At 45.0% G+C, this 17,275-nt stretch overlaps 1 protein-coding gene across 1 annotated transcript in view; it reads left to right on the forward strand.

Moving 5' to 3' along the window:
• LOC145342498 (putative NADPH-dependent quinone oxidoreductase VAT1L) overlaps nt 1–17,275 on the forward strand; it is a 148,485-nt gene that overhangs the window by 37,507 nt on the left and 93,703 nt on the right. The window contains exon 4 of the mRNA XM_080188062.1: nt 7,713–7,855. Coding sequence (XP_080044188.1) covers nt 7,713–7,855 — 143 coding nt within the window. The remainder of the gene's footprint in view (nt 1–7,712; nt 7,856–17,275) is intronic.

Raw genomic sequence — 17,275 nt, forward strand, 5'->3', positions numbered from 1 at the left:
AGGATGAATGTGCTCTGAGAGAGGAAGGGGTAGGGGATAAGCTGATGGGGGGGGGCACAGGGGGAGAATAGGAGTAGGAGGCAGTGGAGGGATTGAGATAACATAAAACAAGAGTAGGCAACGAGAGAAGTGTTAGGTTAAGAATCAAAGAGTCGCCATCATGGAAACCCTACAGTGCTGAAGGAGGCCATTCAGCCCATCAAATTTGCACCACCAACAATCCCACCTAGGCCTTATCCCCGCTACCCCACACCTTAACCCCTTTAACCTACACACTCCAGGAACTGAGGGGCAGTTTTGCATGGCCAATTAACCTAACCCGCACATATATGACTGTGGGAAGAAATCGGAGGAAATTCACGCAGACATGGGGAGAATGTGCAAACTTCACACAGTTACCCGAGGCCAGAATTGAACCTGGGACCCTGGCACTGTGAGGCAGCAGTGCCACCGTGCTGCCCAAGAATTCGGATAGGAAACGAAGATTACGAGATGAATTGGGAGAGGGGGGTCAGGAGATGAGATAGAGAGAAAAACAAAATGAAACTGAGGTAGACAGAGAGAAAGGGGGAGGACAGGTGATGTATTCAGAGAAGCACAAGGGATGAGATAGAGAGAGAGAGAGACAAACTGGGACTGAGGGAGAGATCGAGATGGAAGTGATGTATTCAGAGGGACAAGTAATGAGATTAGACAGAGACCAAGGATGAGGTTGAAGACACACACACACACACACACACACACACACACACAGGAAATGGGTTCGAGAGAGAATGGAATGAGGCTAAAAAGAGAGAAGGGCCAATATGAGTAGCAAGACAGAAGTTAAATAATGAGCTGGGAAAGGTGGTACAGGTGATAAGCTCAAGGAGTGTGAAGGTTGCAGGCTAGTTGGAACAGGTTCCTTCCCCTGAATAATGCATCAGAAACATAACTGCATCTAGTTACTGTAGTGTTGTCCCTTCGTGGGAAGAATAGCCTAGGCTTCTGACTATAGAGTTTAGATCACTATGACTGTGAAGTTTTGGTGGGATTCTATTAAGACAGTGATGAAGAAAATGATGCCTTGGAGCCTGTGTAATATAAAAAATTCTCAAGGAACTCATACAAAATACAAGATATTTATTTCATTGCCATACTCCAGCATCTGTTTGGGTACACTGAGGGAGAATTAGCAAGACCAATGCACCTAACCAATATATCTTTCAGATTGTGGGAGGAAATGGGAGCACCTGGAGGAAACCCACACAGACATGGGGAGAACATTCAGACTCCACACAGATAGTGACTCAAGCCGGGAATTGAACTCAGGTCCCTGACGCTGTGAGGCAGCATTGCGAACCACTGTGCCACCATGTATTCTATGTTCTTGGGATGTGAATGTTACTGGCAAATTTTTGGCCACGGTTCACTGCCCCTTGAGAAACTGCTGAGGCTTCCTCTTGAACAGCTTGGGTGTCAAGAAGGGATTTCTGTGATTTTGACCAGGCAATTACTCTGATGCCAGTTACCCGAATTTGGGATATTCCCATGTGAATCATCCAAACCAATTTGGCTTCTTGATAGTAAGTATAAATACTAATGCACCAGTGGAAACCATGCTTGAGTGAGACTCTGTGTGAAGTCTTTGTTGTCCCAACAACTTCTATTGCTGAATCGTAACGTCAACACTTCCAGTAAAGACTTCAGTGGAATGAGAGCTAGACATATATCTGATGTACTGCCTTTCCCTGACTGGGGCAAAGATGATACTGCAGTAATATTTAGCCAGAAGTTTGAATTTGATCCTCTAATGTAAAGACAAACATTCAATCCCTTCACCACCAACACTCAGTAGCAGCAGTGTGCACAATCTACAAGATGCACTGCACCAAAGATCCTTAGACAGCACCTTCCAAGCCCATGACCACTTCTTTCTAGAAAGACAAGGACAGCAGATACATGGGAACACCACAACCTGTAAGTTTCCCTCCAAGCACTCAGTGTCCTGAGTTGGAAACATAGCACTGTTCCTTCGCCGTGGCTGGGTCAAGATCCTGGGAATTCCCCCCCTAACGGCATTGAGGGTCAACTCACAGCACGTGGACTGCAGTGATTCAAGGTGGCAGCTCACCAGCACCTTCTCAAGGGCAATTAGGGATGGGCAACAAATGCTGACCAGCCAGCGACATCCATGGTCCCACAAATAAATAAAAAGAAATGTTTGCTGTCTTCATTTGGTTTTGAGTGTCACTGCACTGCACTGGTAAGGGGTGCTAGGACTCAAAACTTAGCAATGAAATGTTGCTGAGGTTAATTCCCCTAAGGCCTATATTGAGTGCACTTGCCGATATGCTTGCATTGACTCCTGTCTACTAAGCAGATGCTAAACATGTTGTAAGCCGATGCTAAAATAGCCTACGTGGAATCTGCATAGAGGACATGAATTCAATAAATAAATTGTGAATTAAAAGCTGGCCTCAGCAATGATGACCATGAATCCATTGTCAAGTGTTGTAAAAGCCCATCTGGTTCACTAATGTCCTTTCCTTAAGGGAATCTGCTATCCTTACCTGGCCTGGCGTACATGTGATTCCAAAGCCTCAGCAATGTTGTTGAATTCTGAAATGCCCGAGCGAGCCACTCAGTTCAAGGATCTTTAGGGACGAACAACAACTTTCTTTTCCTTCCAGTGATGTCCACATTCCATGAAAAAACACATTTTTAAAAATTATAACAGGGAATTCATTGAAGCAGTGAATTTATTAGCAAATCAGGAGCAGAAAAATAAACTCAGTTTCAGTTTATTTATAAGTGTCACAATAGGTTTACATTAACACTGCAATGAAGCTAGTGTGAAAATCCCCGAGTTGCCACACTCCGGCACCTGTTTGGGTACACTGAGGGAGAATTTAGCACAGCCAATCCACCTAACCAGCACATCTTTCAGACTATGGGAGGAACCGGAGCACTCAGAGGAAACCCACGCAGACATGGGGAGAATGTGCAAATGCCACACAAACAGTGACACAAGCCAGGAATCAAACCCAGATCCCTGGTGCTGTGAGGCAGCAATGCTAACCACCGTGCCAACGTGCTGCCTAATAAAGGGAAGGAAAAGAAAGTTTGGATATAGGGAGAGAGAAGGAGAGCGAAAGATGAAAAGGAAATGAAAAATGATTTTTCTTTTAACTTTTAAATTTCTTTGAAGTAAAACCAACTTCAAGAGTATTTATTGGCTGAAAGGTATTTTGAGTTGGTGGATAGTCATAGAAAGTGCTCTGTAGATGCAAATCCTTCTTTCCGATTGGCTCTTATCTGCCTTTTAGGCCTAGCATTCCAGATCACACAGCCGTAACTCACTGCATCAAGAAAGCAGATTTATGTTCTCCTTCCAGATTTATTGACAATTATTTTAAATCGGCGGTCTTTGGCTAATGACTCTCCCACCAGTGGAAACAGCTTTTCCCTGTCTGCTTCATCAGAACATTTCATAATTCACATCGAATGGGTCATAAATCGCTTTAGTGTGGTAATAAAAATACTGTCGACTATCAGTTAGACTTGCCCTTTTCTGTTTTATTACAATGATATTTTGTCCTGCAAACTGCCAAAGATGGAAACTGATCAGGTCAAAACCAGGGCAACAGGACAACTGAGACGTGAATAAACAGGGCAAGCAACTGTAACCAATCACATTGCGTCTGTGGGCAGTAACCAGGACAAGTACTGAGAACAAAGTGGTGAATTCACGAGCAAATCAGGAGCAGAAAAAGAAATAAAGAGAAGGAAAGAAAGATTGGATGGAGTGAGAGAAAGGGAAAAAGACAATAAAGAAAATGGAGAGCAATTTTTCTTTCAAATTTTAAATTGCTATGAATCGGCAGCACCAATTAAAATATGAAGGAATGAGATCCCACACTTGCAACAGTTAATTTTCAATCGCATTAGTTAAAAGGGCACTTATGTTACTAACTACCAGCTGTAATTGCCGGGGGTGATTTACCCTACCATGTAAGTGTAGCAATGTCACACCATTCAACACATTTCAATGGAGAGGGAGGCAGCAAGGTGCAGTTTATGCAAAACTAACTCTGGAATAGTTTTGGCATTTGCGGTGGGATTTTCCAGCTGGGCTTGTCCCAAAGCAATTGGGTGATTCTCTGAAAATAAAGATTTAGAGGGTTACAGGGTTGCAAGAGAATGGCATTAGATGTGTTGCTCTTTCGAAGAGCTGGTGCAGACATGATGGGCCAAATGGCCTCCTTTTGCGCTGCAACAGGTCCAGGATCCTGAGAACAGTAAAGAGTTACATAAGAACTTAAGAAATAGGAGCAGGAGTAGGCCATCTAGCCCTTCGAGCCTGCCCCGCCATTCAATAAGATCATGGCTGCTCTGTTGTGGCTCAGTTCCACTTTCCCGCCCTCTCCCCATAACCCTTAATCCCCTCTCTTATCAAGAACCCATCAACCCGCTTCTTAAAAATATTTAGCGAGGCAGCCTCCACCACTTCAACGGGCAGAGAATTCCAGAGATTCACCACCCTTTGAGTGAAGAAGTTCCTCCTCAACTCCGTTCTAAACCGCCTCCCCTTTATCTTGAGGCTGTGCCCCCTAGTCCTACTGTCTTTTTTGAGCGGGAAGAGTCTCTCCACCTCTATCCTATCCATCCCATTCATCATCTTATACGTCTCAATGAGATCTCCCCTCATTCTTCTAAACTCTAACGAGTACAAGCCTAGTTTATTCAGCCTCTCCTCATAGCTCAATCCCCTCAACTCCGGTATCAGCCTAGTAAACCTCCTCTGCACTCCCTCCAGGGCCAAAATATCCTTGCGCAGGTGCGGCGCCCAAAACTGCGCACAGTACTCCAGCTGCGGCCTCACCAATGCCCTATACAGCTGCAGCAAGACCTCCCTACTTTTATATTCAATCCCCCTCGCTATGAAGGCCAGCATCCCATTCGCCTTCCTGACCACCTGCTGCACCTGCAAGCTGGGTTTTTGCGACTCATGCACAAGGACCCCGAGGTCCCTCTGCACCGTCGCCTGCTGCAGTTTTTCGCCACGTAAGTAATAGTCCTTCCTACCATTCTTCCTACCAAAGTGGACCACCTCACACTTGCCAACATTAAATTCCATTTGCCATTTCCTGGCCCATTCGCCCAGCCTATCTAGATCCTTCTGCAGACTCTCCACACCCTCCGCACAATTTGCCTTTCCCCCAATCTTGGTGTCATCAGCAAATTTCGACACCCTGCACTCGGTTCCCTCCTCCAGATCATCTATATAAATGGTAAATAGCTGAGGCCCCAGCACTGACCCCTGGGGCACCCCACTAGTCACCAACCGCCAATCCGAATAGCACCCATTGACCCCCATATTTTGAGTTCCATATTTTGAGGTATTTCAGCTACTGGGGCGCACAATGTGATCTGATAGAGGAGAGGGAGAAGGCTCATGCGAATCAAATGATGTGTTTGTGTGCTATAGACTGGATTTAACTCTATACAATTATGGGTCTTAATGATGCTGAAAAAAAAATGTACTTATCTTTGCACAGAGCATCAATATGTTAATATTTCTCTCTCCAAACTGAAATGTCTTTGATTTGATTTTTTGCTTTGATGTATGTATTCAGCGCTGAGGATACAGAGAGTACCTTTTGACAGACCTTTGGAAATAATTGAACATTTTCTCCACAGTGAGAATAATCGACCTTGGTTGGATCAGAACAACAAAGAATATTCAGGATAAAACAAAGAAGCATGAATGCTGGAATCAGAAAGTAAAAGGAGAATTTAAAAGAAAAGTGTTTCAAATGCTAGACAAATACATGACAAAGAGACAATGTCTAAGCTAATGTTCTGTATGAGGATCAGAACTTGTTATGTCTGCATAATGTGTTTATGAGGCCAGAAACAGAATCAGTATTAAATACCCCTCTTCAAAAGGTGCTTTTCTGACTGGCATCATTTGTGGGGTGAAGCTGGTGTGACAAATGAAGTCACTTGTGAAGGTTAACCACCATTGTCAAGTAGGGAGTTGTGGCAACTTGTCTACCCACTGCAATATCCCAGAACCAGCAATGTGATAAACGGCTGAATAACCTGGGTGGGATTCTCTGGCCTCCCGGCTGTGTGTCTCTCAGTGGCGACCGGATTCTCTGGTCCTGGTGCTGTGAGTGGAATTTCCCATTGATATCACTCCATGCCAACGCAAAACCTGTGCACCCCCCTCTCGTGGGTGTGCTGCCGTCAGGACTGGAGAATCCCAGTGGTCTTGCTGCAATTGTGCAGGGTACTGGTGAGGCTGCCGCTGGAGTACTGTGTGCAGTTTTGGTTGCTGCATTTGTGGAAGGATATATTGGCCTTGGAGGGAGTGCAGAGAAGATTCACTAGGCTGATACCGGAGATGAGGGGGTTAGCCTGTGAGGAGAGATTGAATAGACTGGGTCTGTGCTCGTTGGAGTTTAGAAGGCTGAGGGGGGATCTTATAGAGACGTATAAGATAATGAAGGGGATAGATTTGGTAGAGGTAGAGAGATTCTTCTTGCTTAGAATAGAAACCAGAACTAGAGGTCACAGCCTCAAAATAGGGGGGGGGGGGTGCAGTTTAGATCAGAGTTGAGGAGGAACTTCTTCACTCAAAGGGTGGTGAGTCTCTGGAATTCTCTGCCCATTGAAGTGGTGGAGGCTGCCTCGCTGAATATATTTAAGTCACGGGTAGGTAGGTTTCTGATAGACAAGGGAATTAAGGGTTATGGGGAGAAAGTGGGAAAGTGGAACTGATCCACTTCAGATCAGCCATGATCTTATTGAATGGCGGGGCAGGCTCGAAGGACTAGATGGCCTACTCCTGCTCCTATTTCTTATGTTCTTATGAATGGCCAGAGAATTCCACCCTGGTTTCTTGCCACAGGATCAGAGATAAATCTTGGCCAGAATACTGGGGAGAACTCCGCTCCCCCCCCCACCCCATTCTTCCTCGGAATGGAGACGTGGATTCTTTTCTAGTCTCCAGAGAGAGCTACAGTTTAGCACCTCACCTGTAAAACAGCGGCTAGCATCTGGATTCCATCCAAACTCCACCCCCCACCCTCGCTCCCCATCCACCCCCAGCCCTCACCCATCTACCCACCTCCCATGGTCGGTGCAGGCTTGGAGGGCCAAAGGGCCTGTTCCTGTGCTGTCATTTTCTTTGTTCTTTGGTCATGGCAGGTTGTCCTGGCTGGTAAACAATGTAAAACACCATTGGACCCGCCTTTGGCCAATGATAAGCCCATCTCTGCCACTGAAAATCCCGTAATTGGGGGAGGGGGGGGAGGTGGGGAACGGAAAATCCCAATCCGTGTCTTTGATGGTGCCACAGTCTGTCAGTACTAGTCAGTGCTGTTGAGGTGTGTCAGCATAGATTTTGCTTTTGAGTATTTTGGAATGGGACATAAGTAGATTTTCCAACAGATGTCACAGGTTGAAGATCCTATCAAGGCCTTGCCAGGGTAATTCTATTTCTGGCCAAGGCAAAGAGTGTGATGACAACTGAGCTGCAGAAATGGGCACAGATTAAAGCCAAAACTAACCACCTGTTACTAATCTTGTGGCACGAGTGCGTGGCAACTGTTGAGCTCCTTTCCAAGGTTAAAATCATGTTTTCGGGAGTGTCTGTACATCTGCTTGTCACAAACACTGTCATATGTTCAAACTAAAGCCTGATTTGAATGTGATTGATACAGGGTCAAGCTGTCGCCCAACTCTGTTCCACCATTCCAGATGTGACTGTCTTTGGAACGGCCTCCTCCTTCAAACATGAAGCAATCAAGGATTCCATCACCCACCTCATTGACAGGAATGCTGATTATGTACAGGATGTGAGAAGGTAAGACACATTGTGATAAGCAGCACGAAAAGCCTACTACTCAATCCTCAATATGTTTGCCGATAGGCTCTGTGGGTAAATGGTGCAGTGCTGGAGTATCTAAGGAGCAGGAATGTTGCAGGTTCAATCTATGGTCATTGCTCAGCTGACTGGTCTCTACTGGAATGGTTCAGCCGGGGCTGTAGAAAAGAGTGGGATTATTCAGCCGTGCTTTCCCTAAAATTGGGAAATCCTGCCCGAGGTCAACAGACCTTTCCATGGTCTGCCCCCTCCCCCACTGTGTCTCCCACAGCGGGCGGAACAGGAAGATTCGCCCCATGGTGTCTCAGTGCCATTAGCCAAGAAAGGGAAACTGTTGACTGGGTTTTCACTCCTGGATCATGGTCCAATGAAAGCACCCTCACACCCCTTGCACCGCCTGCCGTTCCCACCCACACCCACCTCCTTTCCCCCACTGCTTCTAAGACAGCGGTCTTTGCAGATGTTGGGTTAAGCGGGGCTGTGATGCCCCCCAATTTCAAACAGCACACACTCACTCAATGCTCAGCCTCACACACGAGGAAGTGACAAATCTGGCTGTGGAACGGCTCACTTACAGAAGATGTTGCCCAGAGACACCTCAGTACAACACGGGTATCTAACAGCCTTCATGCATCTGTCGCCTGTATGCAGATTCTTAACTGGAGACTCCCAGGTACACACCCTGCGCCCAACACCAATCCTCTGTCAGAACAGGGTTAGCAAGTGGTCCCTGGCAGAAGCATGTGACTTTGTTTAATGTGGGTCTTTGGGGCCCACTGTAACACTACATTCTGCACCCAGTATACTTTCATCATTACCCACACACTCTTGATGGGCTGCTGATCAGTTTTCGGTTGACATATCAAACCACAATGATTGGGGCCACGTTGCCGGAGGGGGTTTCTTTCCCCGTGCATTTAATGAAACGCACAGTCTTCCTTTGCTTGTTCTGCCTTTGAAGTCATTTGCATTGTACTTTGTCTGGCACCTCTCCCCGACCTTGCCGCCATGGGTGGCCTTACCAGGAGTAAGGGGCAATGTTCAAGGGATGATCAGGGCTCACAAGACTCGCCATCATTTCAAGCAGGTGATCCATGGACTGCCAACTCACTGTCTCTGGGTGAATCTGCTGTCAGGCAGACACTCCACAGCACAATGGGGGAAAACAGAAAACTGAACAGAGGAAGTTTACACTGGCCTCAATGGTTCTTCATCTGGAGCTCATATTCTTACCTCAGTGAATACGAAATGCGATTGGGCATTTAAGGAGCGACTGCTTTGAGTTTATTTTATTTATTATTGTCAGATGTATTAGGATGCAGTGAAAAGTATTGTTTCTTGTGCGCTATACAGGCAAAGCATACCGTTCATAGAGAAGGAAAGGGGAGGGTGCAGAATGTAGTGTTACAGTCATTTATACTTGGCAAACACCACATTTTCAACCTTATATATGCAACTTCATAACAAAATGATTAAAGGAAGTCATCTTTAACCAGGATCTGAGGAAGTTGTTCATTCAAGCGGTGCACCAAATTGTTTCCCTGCCTTGCAAAAATCTGCACACCCCAGCAGTGACAGCACCCGGTCACTTCTCCTATTTGTGTCTGTCGTGTTGTGCACCCTTAATATTTTGAACAAAAGATTCCTTTTCCTTTAGCTTTTTTCCACGCTTTGAACGGAGAAAGCTTGTGAGAGTCTTTGAGGTGAAAAAAACCGGAAAGGTGGAATTACTCAACCAGGTTCTAAAGGATACAAGATGTGTTTGCGTGTGTTTATAAAGGCGAGAGGAATCCAAGAGCAACGTGGACCGGACGAGGCAGAGAGAATAAAGAAAAACGATGCAGTGGGAATGAGACAGCAGATAAATGGACGTGTGAGAAAAGTGATTGGGGGTGGGATTGTGGGGGGCGTGGGAGGAGAGGTGTGGGGGGGATAGGGGAGAAGTGGGGTGGGGGGAGGGAGCAATTCACAGTGAGACAGTGGCGTTGTGATCAAGTTACTGGACTAGCAATCCAAAGACCCAGGGTATGGCTGTGGAGGGAGGGGATCGAATCCCAGAATTTGTAATCTAATGAATAAATCTGGAACCGAAAGCTCGATCGTGAAGCTATGAGCGATTGTCGTTAAAAAAAAACCCATCCTTACCTGGTCATCCGGTAAGGTGACATGTGACACCAGATTCATAGTAATGCCCCCTGAATTGCCCGTGCAGGGTGCTCGGTTCAAGGGCAATTAGGCGGGGCAAGAAATGTTGTCCTTATTGGGCTGCCACGTCCCAGAAATGAATAAATGGGTAAAAAAAAGGACACCTGCCATGCCAGGAGTTTGAGATGAAAAGCTAAACAGCGATGCCAGAAATTTGAAATATATTTCAACTCAGCTTTTAAGAGCCTGTACTAATGCCTGGCTCCCTATTCTGGTATCCTTTTATTTTTATCTATTTGTAAAATAGTTTGGGAAGTTTCAACAAGCATCTCAACAACAGTAGCAGCAATAACCTGAATTTCTATTGTGCCTTTCATCCTGACATCCCTCAAGATAAGTGGGGGGAGGGAGCAGTTTAGATCAAAGTTGAGGAGGAACTTCTTCACTCAAAGGGTGGTGAATCTCTGGAATTCTCTGCCCGTTGAAGCGGTGGAGGCTACCTCGCTAAATATATTTAAGTCACGGGTAGATAGGTTTTTGACAGACGAGGGAATTAAGGGTTATGGGGAGAGGGCGGGAAAGTGGAACTGATCCACTTCAGATCAGCCATGATCTTATTGAATGGCGGGGCAGGCTCGAAGGGCTAGATGGCCTACTCCTGCTCCTATTTCTTATGTTCTTATAGAAGTCCCAGGATATTTCCCTGAAATATTTCCCTGAAGACACCGGTCATCATTGAAACAAAGAAGAGCAAGAGGCAACTTGATTGAAACCTTTAAGATATTCAGGTGGATATGGAGAGGAGGTTTCCTCTTGTCGTAGAACCTAGAACTAGGAGTCATGTAAAAAAAAAGGGTTGTCTACTTAAGACGAAGTTGAAGAGAATTGTTTCTCTCACAAGGTCATCAGTCCCTGGAACTCTCTTCCTCAAAAGGCAGTGGAAGCAGAAACTTTGAATAATTTTGATGCAGAATTAGATAGATCCTTGATTAAGAAGGGGTGATTGGGGTAAGGAGGGAATGTGGGGTTGAAGTTACAAGCAGATCAACTGTATCCTTATTGAATGTCAGAACAGGTTCAAGGGGCTGAGTGGCCTTACTCCTACTCCTTATTTGTATGTTTGTAAAGAAGGACATATTTACGTGAGTGCAGAAAGAACTTAGCCCAAGAAATCCCAGAACATGGGACCTAAATAGCTAAAGGCCTGATCACCAATAAAGGAACAAAGGAAGGCTGCCCATGAGACCTGAGTGGAGACGCAAAGAGATCTCAGAGGGTTGCAGAGGTGGAGGAAGTGACATAGACCATGAAAGGATTTGAAATTGAGGATGAGAACATTAAATTTAAGGTGCACGGGGAATCAGTGTAGTCAGAGGCTGGATGGGTGATGGGTGAGTTAGGTATTTTGGGTTATTTTACTGACAGGAAAGTTTTGGATGAACCAACAGTTAATGATGGTGGAAGGTAGGGGAACAGCCAGGGGATATTTGGAATTATTGAAATTGATTGTCACAGAAGATGAATGAGTTTTCATTGGAAGATGGGCTGAAGTAGGGACAGTGTTGGTTGTCAGTGGTGGGTTGGATGAAGGTCTTTGTGATGGAAAGGCAATAGGTTTGGAAATGCGGTTTGGTGTCAAGGTTGCAAAATCCTGCTGGCGTTAAGGACTGGAAAATCCTGCTTATAGACTGAGAGAAGGATGGAATTAGCACCCAAATAAGTGCGCAAAAAAAACAGTATCAGGAAGGTAATGGTTAGTCTTACATTAGGATTGTTTTGTTGGAATGTTTTGTTTGAAGTTTTGAGGTCTGGATTTGTGGTTTCATATACCCAGTAACAGAGCAGCATTGCAAAGTACTTGCAGCTCAGAGGCAGGCTAACAAGCCTGTGTTCCAACAGTACCTCCTTCCATCCTTCTTCATCTAACCACATCAACGTGTCCTTCTATTTCCTTCTCCCTCTCATGCTCAACTAGCTTCCCATTAAATATATCCATGCTATTTGCTTTAACTGCAGTAAAATCTTTGTAAAATCCCCCGGCATCTGTGGGGAATGAATGGTGTCAGTTAATGAAAATGCATTTAACGGCGATTCTGTTTACCAATGGGTACAGCGCAAATTTTCATATACAAGTACTCAGGAAGTAAACAACAGTACTCTTTTTACTTCCAACCTTCAGCAAGACATTAAAATAGAAATTAAGGTTTAAAATAATATAGTTCACACGTATAAGTCCCAGATAATCCTATCATTGCTTCCGGTTGGTGAAGTGATGAATTTGTCCCAGGGGAACCATCAGAAATCAGGAATTGTCAAGTTGGTAAAGCGATAGAGAACACAAAGTCCGGAATCTTATCATCGTTCGGACCGGCGGGATTTTCCCATCCCGTTGCAGCGAACGGAGATTTGGTCGGCTGCCAAATTCTCCGACCTCGCTGCGACAGGAATGGCTGATAAGATCACGTTATAGTTTTACTCACCTGCTTATGGGTAAAGGTGTTTCTCCTGAATTCCTCATTGGATTAGGGTCTGTGTGCCTCCCTGTGATCCCATCCTTGGGTGGAAACACCTTCCCCTCATCTACACCCATCAACAATCTTTTATAAGCCTGAAAAATTCAGTTCAGTCAGCTAGTAATGTGAAATAGGGTGGACTCATGATGAGGCTAATGGCTGCCCTCACAGCTTGGCCTGAAGTTGCCTTGCCCAACCCACAACAGGAACATCACTGGCCACACCCTCCTCCACCTGTCACACGTGAATGGCAGCCAGCTGGAGATACCTGCACCTGAGTCACTGCTATTCCCTGGACCACAAATGGTGATAGGGTCCAGAATGGGACATCAGGGAGAAGGCCTGGTAAAAGCCTACTTTTCCTTCAATCTGGTATTCAATATCAAACTGCCAAAAGCTGTGACTGTCAGGCAGGGCTCTACATCTTTAGGGTGCTTCTGCCTTTCAATAACCTCTTCTGGTTCCACCAATACCATCAGGATAGCTCTTCCTGGGATGTTGCCAGAAACCTGCCCTCCCTGATTAGCCCCCTCTCAGAGAAGTGAGTCATGACATGGAAAATTGGTGGAATTTGAGGTTCAGTTGGAAGTTTTAAGTGTAAGTTTGTTTATTAGTGTCACAAGTAGGCTGACATTAACACTGCAATGAAGTACCTATGAAAATACTCCAGTTGCCACACTCTGGCACCTGTTTGGGTACACTGAGGAAGATTTAAGGATGACCAATGCACTTAACCAGCATGTCTTTTGGACTGTGGGAGGAAACTCACATGGGGAGAATGTGCTCCACACGGACAGTGACCCAAGACGGAAATTGAAACTTGGTCCCTGGCACTGTGAGGCAGCAATGCCAGTTTCCAGCCCTACTGAAGCTTCACATCATAAAGGAGAATCCTGACCTAAATCTCACTACCCAAGGCATGAGCAAAGGCTGAAGTACCTCCCTGAATGGCTAATACAGATCTTCCATTCTCAGGCATACAGATTGTAGCATGCTGCTTTAAGGATACCTCAGTCCTACAATCTCAATGTTCTCAAAGAACTGATATGAAAGAACAAAGATAAATGCAATTCATTCTGCGGTAATCAGGGAGACAGATGTTGCAGGGCTGTGTGCTACAGTATTTCCTCCCCTCAGGGATCTTGGCTTTAACTCTAGTGAAGACGGATAGGTAAATTTTCTCTGATGTTTTCAGATTCTTTGCTGGAACAAATTAAAGCAATTTCAAAAGACTCCTCGTAGCATAAAACTGCTCTCAAATTGAACGTTAACTTGTGTTCGTTCAAGAATCTCATTTGGTAAGCGTTATCCTGGGTTAGTAATACATGAAAGAAAAGATATTGGATCATTGATTCATAACATAATCATCACTTCAGGCTATTTATGGGTCCCAAACAGGAGTGGAAGGCATCAACATTTCCTGTTAATTGAGTTTACTGAAATGATTCAAACAGTAATTGAGTTGTGTTGCAATAATTTTAGTAAGGCCAATGACGTGATAAGAAACGTGAAGTGTGATGGTGTAAACTTTTCTCATTCTTTTCTTTGATCCTTCATTCCTCCACTCCCTTCTTTTCCCTCCTTCCTTGTTCCCTTCCCCCTTCTTTCCTTCTGTATCTCCCCCCCCCCGCCCCGTTCCTTTCTTCTTCTCTCCTGTTCTCCTTTTCTCTAGCCTTCCCCATTGTTTCTGCTTGCCCACCTCACTCTCCTCCTGGGCAGAATTCTCCCCATTTTGAGACTAAGGGCAGAATTTTACCGGCGCGTCTGCCCGCAGTACATACGATCCCATCCGAAGCCAATGGAGAATGCCATTCCCTAAGCCTTGCCCTCTCCCAGAATTGTGGCGAGCGTGCCGGTGAAGTTCCAGCTAAAGGTCCAATGGCAGAATGGGTGAGGGAGAACAGTTTCCTGTTTTTTCTGGCGTGAGCACAGGCCAAATCCTCCGGCCCCATCACATTAATTATCCACCTGGCTGTTTCATGCTCTATTCCGTGGTCCGCTGCCATATCCATCACCCGACGTGCCACGAAAAGGCACCCAACATTATGGACTCACAATTGAAGAATAACTTGGGATAGAATTTGTAGTCACATGGAAAATGTGTGTTCATTAAAAAGAACCAGCGTGGATTTGTAAAGGGGAAACGGTGAACTAACTTGCGGGAGTTTTTGAGGAGGTAACAGAAAGGGTTGATGAGGATAACAAAACCACAAAACCAGAAGACATAGGAACAGAATTAGGCCACTCGGCCCATCGAGTCTGCTCTGCCATTCAATCATGGCTGATTTTTTTTTCCTCATCCCCATTCTCCTGCCTTTTCCCCATAACCCCTGATTCCCTTATTAATCAAGAACCTATCTATCTCTATCTTAATGACCTGGCCTCCACAGCCTTCTGCAGCAAATAGTTCCACAGATTCACCACTCTCTGGCTGAAGAAATTCCTCCTCATCTCTGTTTTAAAGGACCTTTAGCCTGAGGTTGTGCCCTCTGGTTCTAGCTTTTCCTACTGGTGAAAACATCCTCTCTATGTCCACTCTATCAGACTTGCAGTATCCTGTAAGTTTCAGTAAGATCCCCCCTCATCCTTCTAAGCCCCAATAAGTACAGACCCAGAGTCTTCAACCTCATAAGACAAACTTGTTATTCCAGGGATCATTCTTGTGAACTTCCTCTGGACCCTTTCTAAGGGCAGCACATCCTTCCTTAGATATGGGGCCCAAAACTGCTCAAATGGGGTCTGATCAGGGCCTTATACAGCCTCAGAAGTATATCGCCGCTCCTGTATTCTAGCCCTCTCAACATTAATGTTAACATTGCATTTGTCTCCCTAATTGCCAACTGAACTTGCACGTTAACCTTAAGAGAATCTTAAACAATGGCTCCAAAGTCCCTTTGTGTTTCTGATTTCCTAAGCATTTTCCCATTGAGAAAATGGTCTATGCCTCCATTCCTCCTTCCCAAATGCATAACCTCAAGCTTTTCCACATTGTATTCTTTGCCCACTCTCTTAACCTGTCAAAGGCCTTCTGCGTGCCCCCCGCCTCCACCCTCCCCCCCCCCACCCCCGCTTCCTCAATACTACCTGTCTTTCTTCAAATCTTTGTATCATCTGCAATCTTAGCAACAATGCTTTCAGCTCCTATTGATGTGGCATACATGGTCTTTCCGAAGGTACACACTGTCACACAACAGATCTGTGAGAAAAGCTGAACCTCATGGAATTAAAGGACAGTAGCAACATGGATCTAAAATTTGCTGAATGATAAGAAGCAGAGAGTAATGGTCAATGGATGTTTTTTTGGGCTGAAGGGAGGTTTGGTGTGGTATTGGGACCCTTGCTTTTCCTGATATATATTAATGATCTGGACCTTGGTATGCAGGGAAAAATTCACAGTTTGTGGATAATACAAAACTTGAAAGTATTCTAAACTGTGAAGAGGATATGGGTAGCATGGTGGCATAGTGGTTAGTGCTTTTACCTCACAGGGACTCCGGTTCGATTGCAGCCTTGGAGTGACTGACTGCGTGGAGTTTGCACGTTCTCCCCGTTTCTGCATGGGCTTCCTCCGGGTTCTCTGGTTTCCTCCCACAGTACAAAGATGTGCGACTTAGGTGGATTGACCATGCTAAATTGCCCCTTAGTGTCTAAAGATGTGTAGGTTAGGTGGATTAGCCATGATCAGTGCAAGAAGTCACAAGGATAGTGTGGGGTTGTGGACCTCAGTAGAGTGCTCTCTCAGAGTGTTGGTGCAGACTTGATGGGCTGAATGGCCACCTACTGCACTGTAGGGTCTCTATGGTTTCTTTGGACAATGTGGAACTTAATAAGGACACAGACAAGTTGGTGGAGTGAGCAGATAGGTGGCAGATGATAGGCGGACAAGTGTGAGGTGATGCATTTTGATAGGAATTTGGTAGAATCCTTTTTCAGTCGGGAAAAAGATACGAAAGCCTGAGGTCACATACCAACCAATTCAAGAACAGCTTCTTCCCTGCTGCCATCAGACTTTTGAATGGACCTACCTTGCATTAAGTTGATCTTTCTCTACACTCTAGCTGTGACTGTAACACTATATTCTGCACTTTCTCATTTCTTTCTCTATGTATGGAATGCTTTGGCTGAAGCGCTAAAGAAACAATACTTTTCACTGTATACTAATACATGTGACAATAATAAATCAAATCAAATCAAAATCAAATGGAAGAACATGGAGAGGTTAAATAAAATGAGAGTTAAAATTCTTAAAGGATTTTGACATTTGGTGAAAATTCCTCCCTATGTTTTCCAGGTTTTCCAACTTCTGAAACTTAGAAGAGGAATCTGGTATATATGTGCATAAAACTTGGAAAGTAGCAGGACAGGTGGAGAAAGCAGTTAATGAAGCGCATAATTACCTAGGCTTTATTAATAAGGACATAGAGCACAAGAACAAGGAGGTTATGCTTAACTTATCCAAGACATTAGTTAGATCTCAGCTAGAGTATTGTGTACAGTTCTGGGTGTGACACTTCAGGAAGGATGTGAATGCATTGGAGAGAACGCGTAAGAGATTTGGAAGAATGGTTCCAGAAATAATAATCTTCAGTTATGAGGATGGATTGGAAAGGTTGGCACTGTTCACTTTGGAGAAAAGAAGGCTAAGAGGAGATTTGATAGAGATGTTCAAAATCATTAGAGGGCTAGAAAGAATGGAGAGGGAGAAAGGATCAGAACCAAGTTGGCACAGATTTAAAGTGAT

The sequence above is a fragment of the Carcharhinus amblyrhynchos genome, chromosome 4 (genome assembly GCF_965287045.1).
Source record: "Carcharhinus amblyrhynchos chromosome 4, sCarAmb.v2.hapA, whole genome shotgun sequence".
NCBI classification, from domain to species: domain Eukaryota; kingdom Metazoa; phylum Chordata; class Chondrichthyes; order Carcharhiniformes; family Carcharhinidae; genus Carcharhinus; species Carcharhinus amblyrhynchos.